Source organism: Pteropus alecto, unplaced genomic scaffold (genome assembly GCF_000325575.1).
Source record: "Pteropus alecto unplaced genomic scaffold, ASM32557v1 scaffold45, whole genome shotgun sequence".
In the NCBI taxonomy this organism is placed as follows: Eukaryota; Metazoa; Chordata; class Mammalia; order Chiroptera; family Pteropodidae; genus Pteropus; species Pteropus alecto.
Genome location: NW_006442491.1, coordinates 31,835,932 through 31,856,440, shown reverse-complemented (window position 1 = coordinate 31,856,440; position 20,509 = coordinate 31,835,932). Strand labels below are relative to the sequence as shown.

The 20,509-nt window shown below is 49.6% G+C and overlaps 1 protein-coding gene across 1 annotated transcript in view; it reads right to left on the bottom strand.

Moving 5' to 3' along the window:
* Positions 1-7,494: 7,494 nt before the first annotated feature.
* SLC9A8 (solute carrier family 9 member A8) overlaps positions 7,495-20,509 on the bottom strand; it is a 61,853-nt gene continuing 48,838 nt past the window's right edge. Inside the window, exons 12-16 of the mRNA XM_006921904.3 lie at positions 19,904-19,986; positions 17,322-17,433; positions 13,989-14,209; positions 13,174-13,320; positions 7,495-12,152 (exon numbers count right to left, since the gene is read on the bottom strand). Of these exons, the coding sequence (XP_006921966.1) occupies positions 12,045-12,152; positions 13,174-13,320; positions 13,989-14,209; positions 17,322-17,433; positions 19,904-19,986 (671 nt within the window). The 3' untranslated portion in view covers positions 7,495-12,044. The remainder of the gene's footprint in view (positions 12,153-13,173; positions 13,321-13,988; positions 14,210-17,321; positions 17,434-19,903; positions 19,987-20,509) is intronic.

Below are 20,509 nucleotides of genomic sequence, written 5' to 3'. Positions count from 1 at the left end.
CGGCTCAGTTGCTGGGGAAGAGACTGGATGGATAGATTTCTCCATTTCATCATGCACTGGCTGACCAAATATCCAGGCCTCAGGCCAGACCAAGACCCAGGTGCTGGGTTTGATTTTAGCTACAGCATAGGCAATGACACCTACCATCTTGGCTGCCAGAAACAGCAGCTTCCCAGAGATGAGCACCCAGCCTGGGAGAGCAAAGGAAGCCAGACACTCTTCTGCATCCAAAGTGGAGCAGAGACTTCAAGCAGATTGCTTAATTGGTATATGTAAATGACAAGCATATTTAAACATCATCAGGCCCACCAGCTGTACAGCATTGGCTCTGCTGGCAGCTCCGAGCACCGATCTGTGGCACCCCACACGCCTGTTCCAGTCTCGGAGGGATGAGCGCTGTGGCAGACACTGCGAATTGAACCCCTGTATCCAGTCCCTCTTTATCCCTTGGTAGTGGAAGCCCTGATTTTTAGATACATGGCCATCCAGAATAAAAAGTGCCTTCCCCAAGCCTCTCCTGCACCCAGACGTTATATGACTGTCGGGTCCCTGGGATGGAAAAGCGCTTTGCGTGGCTTCTGAGACATGTCCTTCCCACCCAGCTCTTCCTTCCTGTCTGGAATGGAGCAGCCATGTGAGACAGAGGCAGAAGCCCAGTGAAGTAGGGGATGAGGCAGTAGCTGGATGGGGCTGGGTCCCCGATGCTGTTATCTTCCTTAAGCCACTTTTTTTTTTCTTTTTTATACAAAACAGCTTCAGTGGTTCAGCAATTACCAACTTGTGGTCTTTGTGGTTTCCTGTCTCCCTGTCCTCCACTTCCCCACTCCTAAATTCCCTAGAAGCAAAATTCCAGACATTGATTTCATTTGTGACTGTCTCAGTACGTGAATCTGGAAGATGACAACTTTTAAAATGCAATGAATGCTATTATCATATCTGAATTTTTGTAATAATTCCTTAATAGCAACGAATATCCAGTCAGTGTTCTCATGTCCAGTTTTCTCATAAATCTGTCTTTTAAAAACAGTTTGTTTGCATCAGGGCTCAGATAAGTTCTCTACACTGCAATCGGTAGGTAGCTCTTAAAATCACCGTTACTCTAATGGACTGTCCCTAACGACGGTAGGGGCCCCATCTTTCTCTTCTTCTTTGGAATGTGTTTGCTGAAGAAACCGGATTGCCCTTTAGAGAGTGCTGGAGTCCAAGTTTTGCTTATTGCAGCCCTGCTGTTGAACATTTTCCTCTGTTCACTCAGTCTCCTGAAAATTGGTAGCCGGTTCTTTTACCAATTCCTTACTGTTTACAAGAGTAGAAAAATAAACATTTCTATGATAATGAGTCAGGGCTGCACCTTCGTAAATAAGGGATGAGAGGAAATAACTTAAGGCCCGGTGGGGCTTAGTGCATAAGTAAGGTGTGGGTCCCGGGCGGCTTGGGGGTGGGTGCAGGTTCTCTGATGTGCGGGTCTCCACTGGCAACACGTTTCAGGTCTCACTGAGGAGACAGAAGAGGCTGAAAGTGACAGAGGCCTCGAGGCAGCCTTGGGACTACTTGGCACAGCCAGTGGTGGAGGTGGCCACAGGGGCTGGGGCCTGCTTTGTAGTGAGCCTTGACAAAGCAGCTAGTCCGGGACGACTCCTGGGGACAAGTCAGCTATGGTCTAGCTTGGCCTGCAAAGCCACAGAGTGTTCCCACACCTGCAGCTGCCCCACGTTCCTGGTTCTGGGACGAGGTGAGAGCTGCAGCTAATTTTTTAGTAGGAGCGATTCTTTCAACGTGTCCTTGGCTTTGAAGGCTTCGGCTCCATGAGGTGACAGAAATTGGAACCCACGGATGGATGTGGCAGCCGCTCCTAGTTGTGGTGGGCTTGGGAGCAGTGACAGGGCCTGCTGTAGTCAAACCCAGCACCATGGTCACCGGCACCAGGACCCAGGCTGTAGCCATGGCCAGGTCTCAGCTGTTCCCCTGGCCACGTGGCTCTGCCTTTAGCCAGGCTTGCTGGCAGTCCCGACTGGTGAGTGTAAAGTGAAAAGGCAAATGCAAAATCCCCACTCTGACTGAGAAGGCATGAGCGGGTGGAACCAGGTGAGTCTAGACCTGTGCCAACGAGAAACAAACTCGATCACAGGGGAGAGCCTGGTTTCCCGGAAGTCCCTGTGCCTGGATGATCTCCAGTTCAGGACTTTCTGGGGCAGCCTTCAGCTAGCTGACCACGGAAACTCTGAGGCTGAGGCAGGTGGAGGGATGGGAAACTGGCTAGAGAACTCTCAGGGCGAGGCAGGGGGCAGGTGGGGCAGGAGAGTCTGAGGGGTGCAGGTGGGGCAGGGAGGCAGGTGGGCAGAGGGGCAGGCAGGGCATGGTGGAGGATGGGGGAAGGGGGCATGTCAGGCAGGGCCTGGGGGTCTGGGTGGGGCCGCCTGGGTGGCAGAGAGCAGGCATCCCTTCGATGAGCAGAAGTTTTGTAAGTTTTGTTGTAGTCCCATTTATCTATTTTTGCTTCTGTTACCTGTGCTTTTAGTGTCACATCCAAGGAATTATTGCCAAATCCAATGTCATGAAACTTTTCCCTATGTTTTCTTCTAGGAGTTTTATAGTTTTAGGCCTTAAATTTAGGCCTTTAATCGATTTTGAGTTCCGTTTTGTGTACTGTGTGAAGGATCTGAATTCATTCTTTTGCATTCGGATATCCAGTTGTCCCAATGCCATTTGTTGAGATTGTCCTTTCCCCATTCTTGGCACCCTGTCGAGATCCTTTGACCACACGTGCTAGGGCTTATTTCCGGGCTCCCTGTTGTGTTCAGTTGGTCTGGATGGCTGTCCTTAACGCTGATGCCACACTCTTTTGTACACATTATTATCTTTGTCACTTTGTATGTAATGTGTTTTGAAATCAGGAAGTGTGAGGCCTCAGACATTTTCTTCTTTTTCAAAATTGTTTTGGTCATTCAGGGTCCCTTGAGATCCTATGTAAATTTTAGGATATTTTTTTCTATCCTGCAAAAATGCTATTGGGATTTTCATAGGGATTGCATTGAATCAGTAGATTGCTTTGGGTAGTTCGGACATTTTAACAATATTAGGTCTTCCAACCCATGAACATGGGATGTCTTTGTCTCCTTTAATTTCTTTCAGCAATTTTTTGCAGTTTTCTGTTTATGTCTTTCACCTTCTTTATGGTTTATCCCTTAGTATTTTATTCTTTTTGATGCTATTGTAAATGGAATTGTTTTTGTAATTTTCTTTTAGATTGTTCCTTGTTCATGTATAGAAAGCAATTGATATTTGTGTCATTTTGTATCCCACAGCTTGGCTGACTTCACTTACTGGTTCTAACAAGTCTTTTTTGTGTGTGGAATCTTTAGGGTTTTCAATGTATAATATCATATCATCTGAGAACAGATATAACTTTACTTTTTTCTTTCCAGTTTGGATACCTTTTCTTCCTTTTTCTTGCCTAACTGCTCTGGCTAGGACTTCTAATACTCTGTGGAAAAGAAGTGGCGAGAGTGGACATCCTTGCCTTGTGCCTGATCTTAGGGACAGTGAGCACGACGTTAGCAGTGGCGCATATATTTTCACATGTGGCTTTTATTATGTTGAGATCATTTCCTTTTATTCCTAGCTCGTTGAGTGTTTTCATCATGAAAGTATGTTGAATTTTGCCAAATGCTTTTTCTGCATCGATTGAGATGATCATGTATGTGGCTTTTGTCCTTCATTCTGTTATCGTGGTGAATCACACAGTAGTCGACTTTTGAGGCTTTCTCAGATTTGGGTTTGCTCTTTTTGGTAAGAATACTTCATGGATGTTGTATTCTTTCATCAGGAGGCGCATGATATCGTGTTCTCTCCTTTTGAGATATTAATAGCCGTTACGGCTGTTACTTAGTAGTACTTAGATCCATTATCTCACTGTAGGTTGCAAAATGGAGATATTCTAATTCTAGTGTTCCTTCTTTGGCAACTAGAATACTTTTATAAAAAGAGACTTCCCTGTGGTGGTGTGAATTTACACGTGATGAAATTGCATAGAACTAAACACAGACATGCACACAGGAGAGCATGCAAACCTGATGACCAGACCAGAGGCTGTGGATTGCACTTACACGTCAGTTTCCTGGTTGCCATGTTGTTCTGTAGTTATGCAAGGTGTTAGCACTGTGGGGGGAAACGGTACAGGGGATGGAGGACCTTTCCGTACTATTTTTTGCAACTTCCTATAGATCTATGATTTTTTTTTTTAAGTTAAGGAGAAAGAAACTCCTCTCATCTACTATTTGACTACCAGTGGTATAAGAAAGGTGGGATAAACGCTTAGGTCTTTCCTTTTGTTTTTACTTAGAATAATGAGTCAATACCTTAGAATCCCCCAAAGAATGACTCATTTTTTTAAAGTATCATTATGAACTCATTGATTTCAGTATATTTTAAGCGTTTCGGTCCGTTGCATTATTATCGTTGTTGATGTTCCAGTTCCCACCTTTGGCCAGTAGGCACCCCTTCAGGCTGGCTCCTCAGTCCTTCTGACCCTGAAATCTTTGCTTCCTCGCTCTCTGGTACGACAAGGTGCTCCGGGTTCATCTCGTACACGTCCTGCCCAAGTCCCAGAGTCAAATGTTTATCCAGAGTCCTGGGTCCTTTCAATGTGAAATGACATTTAGAGAGCCCAGTCTGAGCACTCAGGGTGTCACTGCCACTGGGTTGCTAACAGGTTTTAGGTGTCTTCAGTGGGCAGAGGAACAGATGGGCATTTTTAGGAAAGACAGCATACATCACAAGTTCATGCTTCTACTTAACACTGTTAATTCAGGGCCGCAGAATGTTCATTGAACCTTGCTTGTCCTTTTTTCCCCACACTAAGAGTCCTGGATCTCAAGGACTCCAGGGAAGCCACGACCCGTTTTGATTTTGTCACCCATGACTAAAGCTAATCCTGAGGATACGAGGGTGTCATGGGCCTGGGGTGGTCCTCGAGAGCATCTCAGTTGTTCACCACGGAGCCAGGGAGAAGGACCGAGGCTCAGGGAGCGTGAAGAGCGTTTGCAAGTTTGCAGATACGAGGAACTCCTGGTTGCCCTCAGCTCTGTTAGGGAATGAAACATCAGGGATACGGGTGAAGCCAGGGTGGGTGAAATGTGGTCCAAATGCAGCTCCTCACCTTTCCTCCCCTCCCCTGGAGGGCCCGGGTCCTGGCGCTGACCTTCCCAATCTTCACATTTTCACCGCTCCCGTCTGCGTCCCGAAGCACCACTATGTGCATGGTTTTACGTGTACTTCCTATGCTGTATTCTTCTGCGGCTTGCTCTTCCCGCTTCCCTCAGCATTCTGACATTTATCCCATTGACATGTGCGTTCTAGTTTCATTCATTCATTCATCCTTCCATTCTCACTGCTGTATCGTATTCCACTGTATTACTGTGCCGCGGTTTATCCATTCTCCTCGTGACAATCATTTAGCTTGTTTCCAACATCTTGCTATTACAAATATTCTTGTAGGTGTCTCTTACAAGGTGCATGAGTGGGTGAGAATTTCTCTAGGGCAGGCCAGGGGTGGGTAAACTTTTTTTTGTAAATGGTCAGACAGTGAATAGTTTTGGCTATGGGAGCCAAGAGGCAAAAGAAAAAAAAAAAAAGTAGCTACTTATATAACAAGAGAGAAAACAAATTTCCATGATTTTTTTAATTTAAAAATTCACAACTTTATTTATGGACATTGAAATTTGAATTTCATATCGTTTTCACATGTCATGAAATAGTATTCTTCTTTTGAATTTTTTTTTTTTCCCCAACCATTTGAAACTGTTAAAAACCATTCTTAGCTCTCTGATAGCACAGCAGGAGGCGGGCTGGGCTGGCCCTCAGTCAGGAGTGTGCCACCCTCGTCAGCTGGGGCATGAGCAAACCCAGGGGAGGAGCTGCTGGGCGGAAGGGGGCCAGGCGTCTTTGACTTGACTGGGTATCGCCAGATGTGCTTCAAACTCATTCTTTCAGTTCGGAGTCTCACCTGAGGAGGATGAGGCTTCTTCCCGCGCTCTTACTGTCACATCAGATCTCCGTTCACTGCGTTGCCCCTCCAGTTCTGGCGTCATTTGTAACCACATTTTGGAAAGTGAAGATAGCACATTGTGTCTTCCTTCTTACTGAATAAATGTTCTTTACGAAAGAAAGAAAAACTTATACAGACAACAAGATTGTTTAAGTTATCCATAATCCTTCTACTCAGAACCAAAGTTAAAACTTGACACTTATCCTTCCAGATTTTTTTCCTATATATAAACATGCCATTAATTTAATTTTTAGAGGCTAATGCTGTGCACATTATTTTGGAATCTGCTTGTATCAGGATTATGTTTGTTGTAAAATAAAACCCAACCAGAAGTGGCATAAACAGTAAGAACGTGTATTGTCTCACACAGTGAGATCAGAGGGAGGTCAGTTCCAGGACTAGTTAATTCATGGGTCCAGCTGTGTCATTAAAGACAGGCCCTCTGCTCTGCCACCCTCAGGGTGTCCGCGAGGTCTTCCCTCATCGACTCAAAGTGGCTGTGGCAGGTTCAGATATCACATCCTCACAGAACGGGAGGCAAAGGCCAGACGGTGGGAAGAGGGTGCTTTTCCTCCTTGAATCTTTTTTGGGAGTGAGGAAAGAGTTCTAAAAATTCCCCTAAGATGTTGCTTCATTGTCCAGACGGCACTGGGTCAAAGGCCCATTCCTCAGCCACTCGGGCGATGGGAGTGGAAGGACCGGGACCAGCTTGCACTGGGGATGGGTCTAGTTTCCCCTTGGTGCAAATGCTCCCCCGCTTCACATGAGAAAAATGGGTTCTCTCAGCAAAGACAACAGGGCACAGGGTGGAGATGGTGGTCGGGGGGCAACCTACAGGTCCGCCACATTAGGGATTAGTGGGTGTTTGACGAGTGGTATCTGAATTTTAAAAAATGTAAGATTTCTCCTTTGATTCATTTTTAGTCATTTTGAAATTTCAAATATTAGAGAATTTTATTCTCTCCTTAAAAGGTGGCAAGATGCTGACCTAATACACTGTAAAACATCCCCACACCATTAAATCTTTAATTGCTGGTAAATATTCTATCATTTTTCCCACCAATCCCTCACTGATGGGCAAAGAGTTTATTTTCAATTTTTCCTCATTACAGATATTGTCAAGGTGACTATTCTTGGAGCCAAATTTTTGTGCACATTTGTTGAGGGGAGTTGCTGTGTCAAAACACGGGACATTTCCAGGCTTTTGACAGGTGTCTCCAAGGTAGCCTCCAAAAAGTCTGAACCAGCTGGCCCTCCCACCAGCAGGTGGGAGTGTGCAGCTCATTTGGCCACAACATAAATTAACTACATTTCAGTAAGCAAAGACCTATTTCCTCCCCATTTGCATTAGGGCATCATCTGAAAGCTGCCTATGTACCCAGAGGGCTCCTGGTCCCTTCTGTCCCCAGGACCAGGCTGATGCTAAAGCCCCATAGTTCCCCCCTCTGACCCATCTTCCCCTCCACAGTCCAAAGCCCCATCAAGAAGAACAGCAAATCCTTTCTGAGGAACCGGGCCCTAACAAATGCTTCTCACAGCTTATCGGGAAGAGAACAGAAAGAATAAGTCTGACTGTCCCAATGGCTCTCAAAACAAATCAAAAAGCAGTACTTAAAAAAAAAAAAAAATCCTTCATTTTGCAAAGAAAATTGCTTAACAGAATACAAGGTTCTGATTCACCCTGAGAACACATCGAGCTTGCAGGAGCTGTTAGGAGTAAACGTTAAATCTGTTAAGTGACAAACCTCACAGCGTCCAGCGAGTAAGGAGACCGCCCCGGCCACGTGCCCTCCTTGTGTGCCCTCGCGGTTCCTCCGAGCGGGGCTGGGGCTGTGAGAAGCCAGCACCAGGGACAGGCTAACGGGCCCTTCCCTGGCTCTTCCACGAGGCTGACAGGCCCACGGGTGACCCACAAATCCCCATCCAGTCACGGGCCACAGGGCCCTCAAGGATGCTCTTACCTGGACATCAGGCAGCTGATGCAGAGCAGCCTGGGAGGACAAAGGTGGACCAGGTTAAATTAGAAAGTCGTCCTTTTTTCTGTCACGTGACAGTGACAGTGGTAGACCCTGAATATCTAACTCCATTTGTGTGAGAAATGGCAGGGGCCTAAATGGAAGGAGTGTGGCTACTGCATTCCCTCTAAGCCTTTACTCTGTGGTGTTTTCATTTAAAACATATGGCCTGGGGCGTTGGAGACCGGGTTCCTGGTAGAAGACTTAGTGATTCTGGCTGCTGTATCAGGAACGTTTCAGATTTGGTTTCCTACTCACCAACCAGCAGGAGAGACACATGACTGCTCTCTGGGGGGAATGGGGAAGGAGCAAGGGGACCTCTTCTCTTTTTTTGCATTTAAAGTTCTAATCAACGGCACATCATTGCTGCTGAGAGATTCCTCTTCACATCTGAATCAGGGACCAGTTCTAGGACCAGACCCACCCCAGGCCATGCCTGCATCTTTGCTGCCATGACTTGGCCAAGGAGAAGCTGGCCACCGCCCTCCCCCCGCTTTGCCTCCCCCCAAGCAGAAATGAGACCCAGGCTGTGGCCACCTCATTGAGGACTATGCCAAATGTGTGGGCCCCCGTGGGAATGTGGAACTGAGACCTCACGAGGCTAAGTCTTGCTGATGGCGTGAGTTTTAAGGAGAGAAGATCCTCACTCACCAATCTGCCACCTTCCACCGCACACGAAGGAATCCGCAGGCACATCAGTGCCTCCCCCGGGATGACTCGGGTTGCCTGAGTCCTGGGCTAGGCCCTGCCCCTTGGCCTCACAACAGCCAGGACCCGACCAGCATTCGCACTGCGAAGAGGCTGGCCTGGGAGTGGGAGGGTTTCGGTTCTGCTCCTGGGCTGAGTGTCTGAATGCCAGACTGTGGAACTGAGCCACCTTCTGCCTGGCCTGGGCCCAGGGCAGTCCAAACTTGATCTCTGCGGACCTAGGGAAAGTGAGCTTCTTCCCCTGTAAGGCCTCATACCCCAAGCCTCAGGGTATGGTTTGTTCCTAGGGGTCCTACAATGACAGGGCTGCAGAAAGCATGGGATTTATTCTAAGAAGTTCACAATCGTAGAGCTGCTGTGTGGGGCTACAGGAGTCGTCTCAGGGTGTGGGGCTTGCTGCCGCATGGCTCCCCAAGACAGCCATGGCTTCTGAGTTCACTGGCTAACAGGCCAGCTTCCCCAAAGGCACACACCGACTTCCCAGACTTCACCTCACTCTAAATAGTGTCACCTTCTCTACATGCTACAGCTCTCCTGTCCCATGGCCTAAAAGAAAATAAATATGTGAGAAGTTATAGTTACGCTGGATTTTTAAAATCTAGGCATTTATTGTTCTAAATAATAGATTAGGTATGCTATAGGTAGACAGCAGCAGTTTTGATTCTCAGGCAAATACATTTGAAAAAATCCACCAGAAAAATCTCCATGGGCTTCCGCCTGTTCCAAAAGTGACCAGACAGACTGCCAGAAGTGACCAGACAGACTGCCAGACTGCTGAGGAACGTGGGTTACGCACCCTCGATTCTGTGGGAACGCTCTCCCAGGCCAAACCCTCACTCAGCCAGCAGGGGGCAGAAGAGGCTCGCGAGGTCTAGGTGGTGCCGTTATCTGCCAGGAAACGTGTCCCCTCTCCCCACAGCCAAGCCTTGGGGACCTTCAGCTAAGCCCGCCATGTGCTTCCCTACTAACAGGGGCAGCCTGAATCAAGAGGATCCTGGTTTCATTATTTATTCTATGAACTCACACACACACACAAAAATTTTTTCTTTTCTGGCAAGCCATTGAGTTTGCAATGCAACTTCCACCTCTGAGATCAGACCCTGAATTTTAGGGGAGAAAGTAAATTATTTGTGAGTTGGGGAATGAAACAATCTGGTCTCAGATCGCCGCCCCTCCCCACCTCGTGTGGGCAGAGCCTCTCCCTCTTTGGCCTCTTCTCTTACTTTTCCACTGAAGGGAAACAGGAAACGAGAGACCAGGACTATGCACGCATCACTCCTCCGGCGGGGATAGCAAGTGGAGCAAAAGAGTCCTGTTCGGTTCAAATTCGGAGGTTAAGGTGGGAGAGTACAAAAAGGAAAAGATCGTATTTTCAGCACTATCAAGTACAAATTTACTTTTCATGCATGAAAAGGAAACCAGGGCTTCCTGCCCGACTGGCCTCACACTTACACTTCTGGGGAAAGGGAAAGGGCTAGGACAGGGGTCTGGCCTCGCAGTCCCGGAGGGTCCCCAGGTCAGTCCTTCCTGACGTCCAGAGCCATGCTGCCTGAGGCAGAAGAGACAGACTCATGCTTGCTGCCAGCCTAGGGTCCCTGGTGGCCCAGTGGGTCCTCACAGAGAACCAAGGACATGCACGTGATGAATTAAACCACCCAGAGAGTGCCAAGTCCCAGCTCCAGCGGGGACCCTGAGCCACATGTGAGAATCACCAACAGACTGCAGATGGACAAAGAGAAGCAGGTGTGAGGCTTATCAAAGGTCAGGTGTGCGTGGATGTGAGCGTCAGTAACTCCGTTTCATCTGGACATGATTGGTAGCTCCTCACCCAGGATGGCCGGGGCGCTGGTGTGTGGGGGAGGGAGGAAGGCAGGGGAGGAAGAACGCACTGTAAGAGAGAGCGCGATCACTGTGTGACAGGGCCGAGGGGTCCCAGTGGCTGCGCGGTCACTGTGTGACGGGGCCGAGGGGTCCCAGTGGCTGCGTGATCACTGTGTGACGGGGCTGTGCGGTCCCAGTGGCTGCGCGATCACTGTGTGACGGGGCCATGGGGTCCCAGTGGCTGTGCGATCACTGTGTGATGGGGCCGTGGGGTCCCAGTGGCTGCTCGGGTACTGCAGGTAAGGATCAGATGCGTCTGGCTCCAGGCCACTGGAGTCCTGGGGAGGGGTGGCAGGCTCTGGCTCCCTGCCCTAGTGCTGGGCGAGCTGGGACCCTGGCATGGGGGACAAATGGGACCCAAAATGGTAGAGAACTGAGAAAGAGGAAACGCTGATGAGCAGTGAGGGTGGAGCAGGTAAATGGCGGGCAGACCCTCTAGAGCCCAGGAAAAGGGCCTCTGGACGAACAAGGACACCGAGTGGGGAATCACGGTCAGGGAGGCGACTGCGAGGCTCTCACCACTTTGTTAAAAAGTGTGTGAATTTAAACTGAATTCAGAAACAGCAGTTGCTGGCCCGCGTAAGCCCTGTACCTCTAGCTTTTCCCTCCAGAGGGCGCTCTGAGCCCACAGAATAGGTTCACTCACCCCCAAAAAACCCAGGGATGTGGCTTCCCATGGGGCTTGAGAAAAGGGCCTGTGCCCGCGTGTCAGTCCCAGTGTAAACATTCACAGTATTCCCAGAGAAGGCAGTGGCTGCCCGCCACACGGGGAGACAGCCTGTGAGGTGCCAAATCAGAGGTAAAGAAGAAAAAGTTCACCCAGTTTTTCTCAGGGTGTGCAAGCAATGTCACAGAGGGGAGTGTAAGGTTTTCAAGATTCCCGGGCCTGCCACTTGGGTCACAATTGCTGCTGCTGAGACCCGAGGCACCTTGACGATAAGGAAAACGGCAGCTGGCTCCTGCGGACGCCCAGCCCCTTCAGGGGTCGCGATGAAGACAGTGGCTGGGAATGGCGGAGACTGCAAACCAGAGCTCCCCCGAGGACGCCCAGTCACAGCAGCAGGTTTTCTCCTCTCAGGCACCTCGGCTGGACAGATGACTGTTTGCCTTGGCTGCAGAAGCAAAAGGAAACATTTACCTGGACAGGTGGCCCCTCCAATCTGCAGGGAGCCACCGTGAGCAGAGGCCCGGCTCAGTGAGGAGTGGGGAGATGACACGTTTCAGAAGAAGCCAGCTGGCTCCGAAGGCCTTGGCTTCACCCTGCTTTCATCTTCCCTGAAGAGGCGGCCAAACGCATGCACCTCCCGGGGTCCTTGCTGGGTGTCCGTCCTGGGAGCCCGGGGGAGGCCGAGGGCAGCGCGGCAGCCCCGCTGGCCCAGCAGCACCCTGCCCAGTCACAGCAGCTCCTGCTCGTCGTCCTCAGAGCCAGAGGGGCCTTGGCGCACCTCCTCATACCACTTGTTGGTGAGGGTTTTCATCTGGATGCGCCCGTGGTGGAGGTCCTGGAGCAAGGACACAACCAAGCCCTGTCAGTGGGTCAGGGTTAGGGTCAGGGTCAGGGTCAGGGTCAAGGAAGGGAGGGGAGCTGCTCTGCACCTAGTGGAGGGGATGGGAGCCAGGCCACATGGCCACAGGCAATTTCAAAGTGTTAACTGACAATTTCAAAGTGTTAACTGACTGACTCCCTGGGATTCTTCTTTGTGGGGGTGGAGGTAACAGGAGGTGTCACTCAGAAACAGGAGTAGGAGGCAGGATGGCTTGATGTTAAAAAATGTGGCTCTGGAATCAGACATACTCAGGCTCTACTCCCAGCTTTGCCTCCCACTGGCTGTGTGTCCTCAGGGGGCTACTTTGCCTTTCTGGGCCTCAGCCGCCCAGCTGTCAGAGATAACAGCTGCATCCGCTGCACGTTGGGAGAAGAATGAACCGAAGCAATCATGGAAGATGTGATGCAGCGTCTGGCTCATAGTAAGAGCCCCGACTGAGGCAGCACGGTGACTGCCGAAGGGGGGGACACAGGGCAGGAACCAAGGAGGGCAGCAGCAGAAGGCCCCCCACCCCCACCCCAAAGGCCTACAGGGGGCACGCTGACCGTTTCAACAAAGTGAGCCCAAGCTGGACCCCATGAAACTGCGCATGCACTGTCACCGAGAGGCCAGCAGTGCCCGGAGGGATGGAACGAGACCTTGAGCCTTGGGCCCTTGCCTGAGGCCCTGGCATGTCTGAAATTCCTCAGCTCAGATTCAGGAGCTGATCAATGTCCTGAGTCTATCATCCAGGAAAAGCAAACTGTGTTAACAAGTCTATTATTAAACTAGCTCTAAATCTGGCAGCAAAGGAAAAACAGCAGACGCTGAGATCCACAGCACATCCAGCCCGTGGGCCTGGGAAGGAGCGAGCCAAGCGGAGGCGGCCTGGCTGTCCCTCCCCAACATAGCACGTGGACCTTTCCCGGCCACTGCCACTGCCCTGAAGTAGAAAGGCAATGGACCCCTGGCCACATGGCACTGGCCTATGTCCCACCTCCTGAGTCAGCCGTCGTGTGAAGAAGGGGTTCAGGTACTTGGCGTCCAGCCACAGGAAGCCTTTGAGGTCCTGCCGCCTGATGTAGTGGGCTTCGTACTCCTCCTCCGTGAGCTCGGACAGGTGCTCGGACTCCACCGTGTGGCCCTGTGGGGGAAGGGAGGCAGCGGGAGGGTCATCTGCTGGCATCTTCTTGGAAGCCCCACACCTCCCAGCCTCCCTGGCAGCCCTTCAGCCCTGGACTCCAGTGTCCCCAACCCCAGCTGCACTTTCAAGTCAGCGCAGTGCGTCTGTGGGCAGCAAAGGGCTTCCTAGGAGTCTTCGGGGAGGCGGGAAGGTTTGTAAAGACACAAAGGATACCCAGGAGGAAGTCGGAATTGTGAAAAAGTCAGACGGGGCTTCCAGGAGATTGTACTGTGCTGAGAGGACTGGGAACTTCGGCTCCAGACTGAGCTCTCATTATCAGCAAACTGAACATTATCAAAAACATGTCATTTTTTGCCTGCAGTTCTGGGCAGGTCAGTGCCAGGGAGGGGATGGAAGGGAGGGAGAGAGACACAGGCCACAATCCCAGCAGGAACCAGAGAGGAATGAAGAGAGTGACCGCACTGGCAGGGCAGGTCTGCATGTCCGGTGGGTCTCGAGTTCACTGGATCTACTCAGCCCGGCTGCGGGCCCTGCAGGCTCGGCCAACCGGATTGGAACGCAGCGTTTGCTGTTCTCCTAGGGGAGTCAGCTGGGCCTACACCCCAGGGCCATCTCCAGGCGGTCAGCAGGGACCAGCCCTCGGCCCCGCCCGGGCCCATGGCACTAACCATCTTCTCCGTCTTGCTGAGGTTGACGTCCTTCTTGTTCCGGCGGTGCACCTTGGCGTCCTCGATGTCCACGAGGCGGATGAGGGGCATGGTGCTGCCGCCCAGCAGCAGGATGGTGAACAGCACGATGACGATCGTGGTGGTGCCAATGAGCTGCCGCTTCTCCATGGGCTCCAGGTCCAGGTGCAGGCTCAGGGCGTAGGGGATGGCGCCCCGCAGGCCTGGGTGGACAGCGAGGGGAGTAAGAGGAGCTATCGAAGGAGGGGGGAGGCGGTGGCATCAGTGACCCGGTTCTCTGGGGACCTGGGGACGGCCTGGCATCATGGCCAGTTGAACCATCTCACAGACCCCACTAGAGAGTACGAGCTCCTCCTGTGGGGCCCTGGGATAGAGAAAAGCAGGCCACGGAGAGGCTCACCTCCACTGTCACTTTACAGGGTGGCTGAGCAGGTCAAATGAGGTGACCCGTCTGGGCTATGAAGCACTGTGTGCGTGCACGTGCGTGTGTGTGTGTGATCAAGCCTGACACGCACATTTCAGAAATACGACAGCTAGCGCAGACCGAGCCCTCCCTGCGTGTGAGCCAGGCCCTGGGCCGAGGGTTCTGTGTGCACGACCCACTTGCTCTGCACAGGACGCCCTGCAAGGCGGATCCTACTATTCTCCACAGTGTACGGATGAGGAACTGGGACTGAGAGAATGAAGTGTCCTCACAGGGCCACACAGCTTTACAGGCGACATCAAAGAATGCAACCTGCCCCCCTCCCCCCGCCCCATGCAGCTCCTGGCAGCACCGACAGGATCGGAGGTCCTGGTGGTGGCCAGAGCCCGCTGGGGGCTGCATCCCGGCCTCTTCCTTACCTACTGTTTGGGCCCCTTGTGAGGCTGCTGTTTGGACTGAGGGGCACACAGTACGTTGGAAACAGCGCTTTCTTTCTAAGGAGCTTCCTGCTTGCCTGCTTTACATAGTGGGGACAGGTGGTCTGGTCCTGCCCTCATGGTGCTTTTGGGGAGTAGGGCGGAGACACTGAAGGAGGAGGACTTGTGAAGTGGTAAGCGCCAGAAGAAGAAAGTGCAGGGCCAGGCATACGGCGACAGGATCTGACCCCGGCTCGGAGGTAGAAACCTCACGGCATGATGGGGGTCCGACTGCTGCAGCGGTCCAGACCCCAGATGGGGACACGGTGGGGAGGACACGGTGGGGAGGAGGGTAAGGGACAGAATTAAGAGAGACAGGGAGCAGCAGCAACAGTTCACAGGGAGGTGGGGTGACCGGGGAAAAGCAGGGCTGACAGGATGCCCGGGTCTTCAGTGGGTGGGGTGTCCTAGGAGGCTGTGCCATGCAATGGTCTGGGCATGGGCTCTGCAGTCTGGCCCTGGGTTCAGCTCCTGGCCCCTGCTTTCCGACGGGCCTCCCAGGCTGGGATGAATGACTCAACTGCTCAACCTGTCACAAGGGATTAGAAACAGGGCCTGCCATGTCGGTGGCTCAGGGATGAAATGCCTTGGCTCAGAACAGCGTGTGCAGAGAGCAAACAGTAAGAGTTAGCCACACCTGTTATATATACACATTACTGTTTTCTGTGGAAGGGGGATGCTGGCAAAGCAGGTTGGGCAGGAAGGTGAGTTCATTCTTAGACAATGAGATCGCAATGTCCCACGACATCCAAGGAGGACTCAGACACAGGGGTCTGGATCTCAGAGAAGAGGTCTGGGTCAGAGGGAACAGCTTTGGGAGTAGGGGAACCAAATGGAAGCGAGGCCACAGGACGGGTGAGCTTGTGGGAGAACAGGAACAGAGGGAGTGTGGCGGAGTCCTGAGGAACCCAATACTCAGGGGCCAGTGAAAGAGGAGGGGGAGCGGGATGAGAGCCTGAGGAGACCCCAAAGGGGAATGTGGGAGACCAGATGCACCACCAAGAAGCCAAGGGAATTGGGGAGGATGGTCTCCAGTAAGAAGGCAGGTCGGTGGGAGGAAGGAGCCCAAGCCGAGGGGGTGACCAGGACAAGGCCGAGTGCGGCCCAATGGCCAGGAGGCGAGGAAGTGGAGAAAATGGGAGAGGACAGCCCACTCAAAGGGAGCTGGCCACGGTGGGATGAGATGGGGAAGCAGCTGGAGAGGACGTGGGGGAGGGGCTTTGGTTGAAGCTGTTGGTTTTGCGCTGGGGAAGAGGAGAATCTTCAACTGTTTAAATGATGGTGAGAGGAGCCGGTGGAGACAGAGGTTGAAGAACCAGGGAAGAGGGTGGAGCTCAGTGGAGAGAGGGCGCGGGATGGCCTGGGACAGAATGCCTGGCGCCAACAGCCCTCGCTGTTGGAAATGTGCTCCCCCAACACCCCCCAACACCCCATAGAGGTCTCTTATTCCCCTCTCCCCAAAAGTCTCACATAACTTTATATAATATCTGATGTGTTTCCTAGATTTTCTTTAAGATTTTCAAGACCTTGGATCAACTACTTCACAATTTTTTTTCCTCACTGGCAAAAGAGATTGAGAAATTTTCTCTCACTATGCATACATACACACACACACATACTTATCTCACACACATGTATATACGTATATATTTTAAACAAGGCCTTTGGAAAAAGAAGAGAAATCTGAGAAATTTATAGATATGCTGTTGGATAGGAAATAACTTATAAAGCATGTTGCTAAAGCCCAATCCACATGGAAACATTTTAATTATAATATTTAAATAAGAAAGCACAAAGATCTGGATGTATTGCTCAAAAATAAATGTAAAGATGCCTAGGGATCCAGTTCTTTAGAAGCCAAAGGTTAATGAAATCATTTCCATCCTTTAAAAAGTAGAGGAATATGATTAAACAGCAACTGAAATGTTCAAATAAACTATCAGAACTTAGTGATTAAACGGGAAAAAAGTATCCAAATCTAGCCTATAGTACAAAAAGTTTAAACTTTTTCTTTCTTTTGAGCGACTTATTTCAGCCTAGAAAGCACACTTCTTGCCCTGGGCTGTCCTGTCCATCAGACGGAAGTCAGATGGAAGGAGGGCGCCCCTGGCTCTGCCTTCTATGGTCATGTGATCCCAAGCAAGTGCTTTGTCCTTGAGCCTAGTGTCCTCCTCTGTAGAGCAGAAGACACACACTTCCCATTTCACAGCTGGCAAGCTGTACTGTCTATTAAGGGCTTTGCCCAGGGCCTGGATTACAGGAGGTGCCTGTTACATGGGAGCCTGGGTTATTTTCGGCTTATGAGGCACACTCGTTTTCGAAATGCTCTATCTAGCTACATGCCCTCACTGCACAGTGTATTGTGCCTTTGTAAGAGGGATTGTTCCTTGCTTGTTCCTTCAAGATTAAACTTACCACTAAACCACATGATGAACATCATCTTCGGTGTGATTTTATGATCACGGAAGAAATTCAGGAGGTAGGAAAGAGGGAAGATGTTCACCGCTCTGCCAAACAGTACGAGCACCTGTTAATAGCAACAAACCAAGTCTCAGATGAAATCTCTGGTTCTTCAGGCTGGAGCTCGTGGAGGCTCACACAGGCCTTGCAACACACCCTTTATAAACACAGCGTTCCCCTTGGTTATAAAGGCACGAAAAACAATTCTGGTCAGAAACCCAGCGGGGTGTGTTGCCCTCGTTGCCTGGTTTGTATGAGTCTGGGAAAGGATACAGCTTTGCACCTCACGTCTCAGTGGTCAGAGAGGCCTCACAAGGTATTGGCGATGGCTTTAGTAACGACAGCAGAACAAAACCAAATGCCAAGAGGCCATGCAGAGGTACCTGGAGATTAATTTAAGGGCAATCTAGCTCCAAAGGTGCTCCACTGTGGGGCATGCCTGTGCTAATTCTCAATGGGCTAGCTCTGGAGGGACAGACAAGGTGTTCCTGACTCTCCTGCGGGGGCCCCACTCCTCAGGGAAAGGAAGGAATGCGCTGCTCCTGAGCAAAAGGAATGCGTAGGTAGGTTCTAAAGGTCAAGTGCATCTGCCTAGCCAGTTGCTTGCCATGGATTTTGGTTCCTAACCATCTCCAGAGGTACGTCGGTCTTAAAATACAGCTTTATGTAAAGTTTAAATCTTATCTGAGTGGATACTTAGAACTACTTATTAATTTACTTTCACTTTTTAATCTTCTCACCAGAACTAACTTGAAAAGGATAATATACACTCGCACATTCTGTAGGCTCTAAGTTTATCCTTTTAACCAGCACAAATTGAGTGTGCTTTGGACCGTGCGCCCTGGATAATCAAGTTAATAATGGCTCCCAGTCGTCTAACATTTATATGCCAGACAATGCGCTAAGCATTTTATATGCGTTATCTAGTTAGATTCAGACTCCTGCACTGGTTTTATGAAGTAGGAATTATTGTCTCCATTTTAGAGACAAGGAAATGGAGACATAGAGAGGTTAAGTAACTGGTCCGAGTTGACCAGGCAGGAAGCAGTAGAGCCAAGTCTCAAACCTGGTTCAGTCCCCAAAGGCCATGCTCTTGACTAATGAGCCAGACTGAGGTCATCCATCTGCAGGGCGCAGGCCGGGCCAGCGTATGTGCTCAGGGGGAAAAAAGTCACCACTCCAGAGCATGCTCTCATTTTCCTTTTCCTCCCAACCCATGGTGAGACGGTCGCCTCCCTGTGTGACGCCCTGGAATCCAACCTTCCATTCCTACACTTGCATTTCAGGTTTGACCGCACTAAAGACTACATTCTGAAAAGGCTTGCTGCTGTCCTCGTTTTGGAGGACAGATAACAGTGACAAAGCGACTCGCTCTTGTTGACCGAGAGGTGGAAGCACCCAGATTGCAAGGAGAAACATCTTTTTCCTTAGGTTTCCTTATCTTCTCCGTGCCCCGGGTTCCACATATGCCAAACAGATAGGCTTCATTGGTTGGCACATGGTAGACGACTGTGCTTTAAAAAAAAGTTTGCCTCTCACTCAACAGCTGTGTTTATTACGTGGAGTTGGTAATAATAGTTAATTGACAATGAATTATAATCATTCAACAATAATAAGGTGTATTTCTTAAGTGTCTTAAGGTAACATAGGCTCTAAAAAGACAACAAACAGATCAGATTAGGGACTGGACTATGAATCAGGAGGAGGGCCAACAGGAGATGAGCTCACACCGAGGGACAAGGACATAGGAGGAACACAGACAAGTTGCCTGGAAACACCAGGCCAAATGCCCAAACTGTTAGGAGCTGGACCTTTCTCTTAAATGCTAACCATTTATTTTTTTCCCCACTTCATTCCCCAAAAGGATTTGATTCTACTGCAAATAATTGAACTCCTGTTTTCCTCTTTTAGAGGTATATTTTCACCTGTCTCCTACTGTCGCCACCAGTCCAATTACATTTCCCCAAACCTTCTTGATGGTAAGAATCACCTGGGATGATTTATTCCCCTGGATAAGTCTCCAAGGGAGCTAAGGGCCCTGTAATCTCTACTCTAAACAAGCGTACAAGGTCAGGCTTATGAATGGACACAGCGGAAGAAAACAGCAAGAAGAATGTGCATTAGAAATTATCCAGAAAACAGGAAAGAAATCATCTCTAGTTCTGCAAGCACTGGGAACATTTGGTCTATTTTCTTCACATATTTTCTTTTATCCATGAATAACGTTTTTACATGGTTATGCTCAATTACATAGTTAATTCTGAAATATGCTTTTACCACCTAACACAAAAACACATGAATTTGTACTTTTAAAAGAAGACCTTAACATTCAAGGCCATTTAAGATGTAAAAAGAAGCAAAAATCCTTTTCTAGGAATATTGATTTATTTTTCCCTTTATTGTACGTTTGTGATTTTTTTTAACAAAAGAAACTTTAAACAGGAGAGTCTATGTGGCTATCAACAAATAAATCCAGAACATGTGGTTACTAATCTATGAGTAAGTAATTAAATAAAAAAAGCAAGGAAAATACTTACTATGCACCAGATGACAAAGGAAATTTCAAACTTGTGAGGGAAACTAAAAATGGACAGGCCAAGAAATGCAAACACACATGTTTCTGAAACAAACCAAAGAATGAATTATTCAGCTTCAACGATTTTTTTTTCCAGCAAGTACAAAGCTGTTAAGCAAGCAAATATTCACAAGCAAGTCAGAATCCAATATAACATTTTGCTTGTATGCTGGAAAATCCTGCAATCAATACCTTGGTGAAACTTGAACTTGAACTATTCTTTTCTATCACACAAGCAACATGTGCTTGCTATTCAGAATCTCCTAATTTAATGAGTCAACTGTCAAACAGTCATGCAAATAAATACTCTCCCACCCAGGGAAGATGATAAATATACGAATCAGTCCATTTGCTGAACACTGTGATTAGCAAGGATCCCAACGGTGGCAAAGTGGCAAAAATTCAGACGCCACATGACTAACGTGAAAGGGCCCTTTGTTGACTTCCTTGCCAGAGCGGACAAAGCCAAAATGATTGACTTCACATTTTTAATTAATACAGCCAGGGGTTTAGAAGACGCCTTACACCCTGCAGGATTTGCAGGAAGAGACACATTTCCAACTTTTGG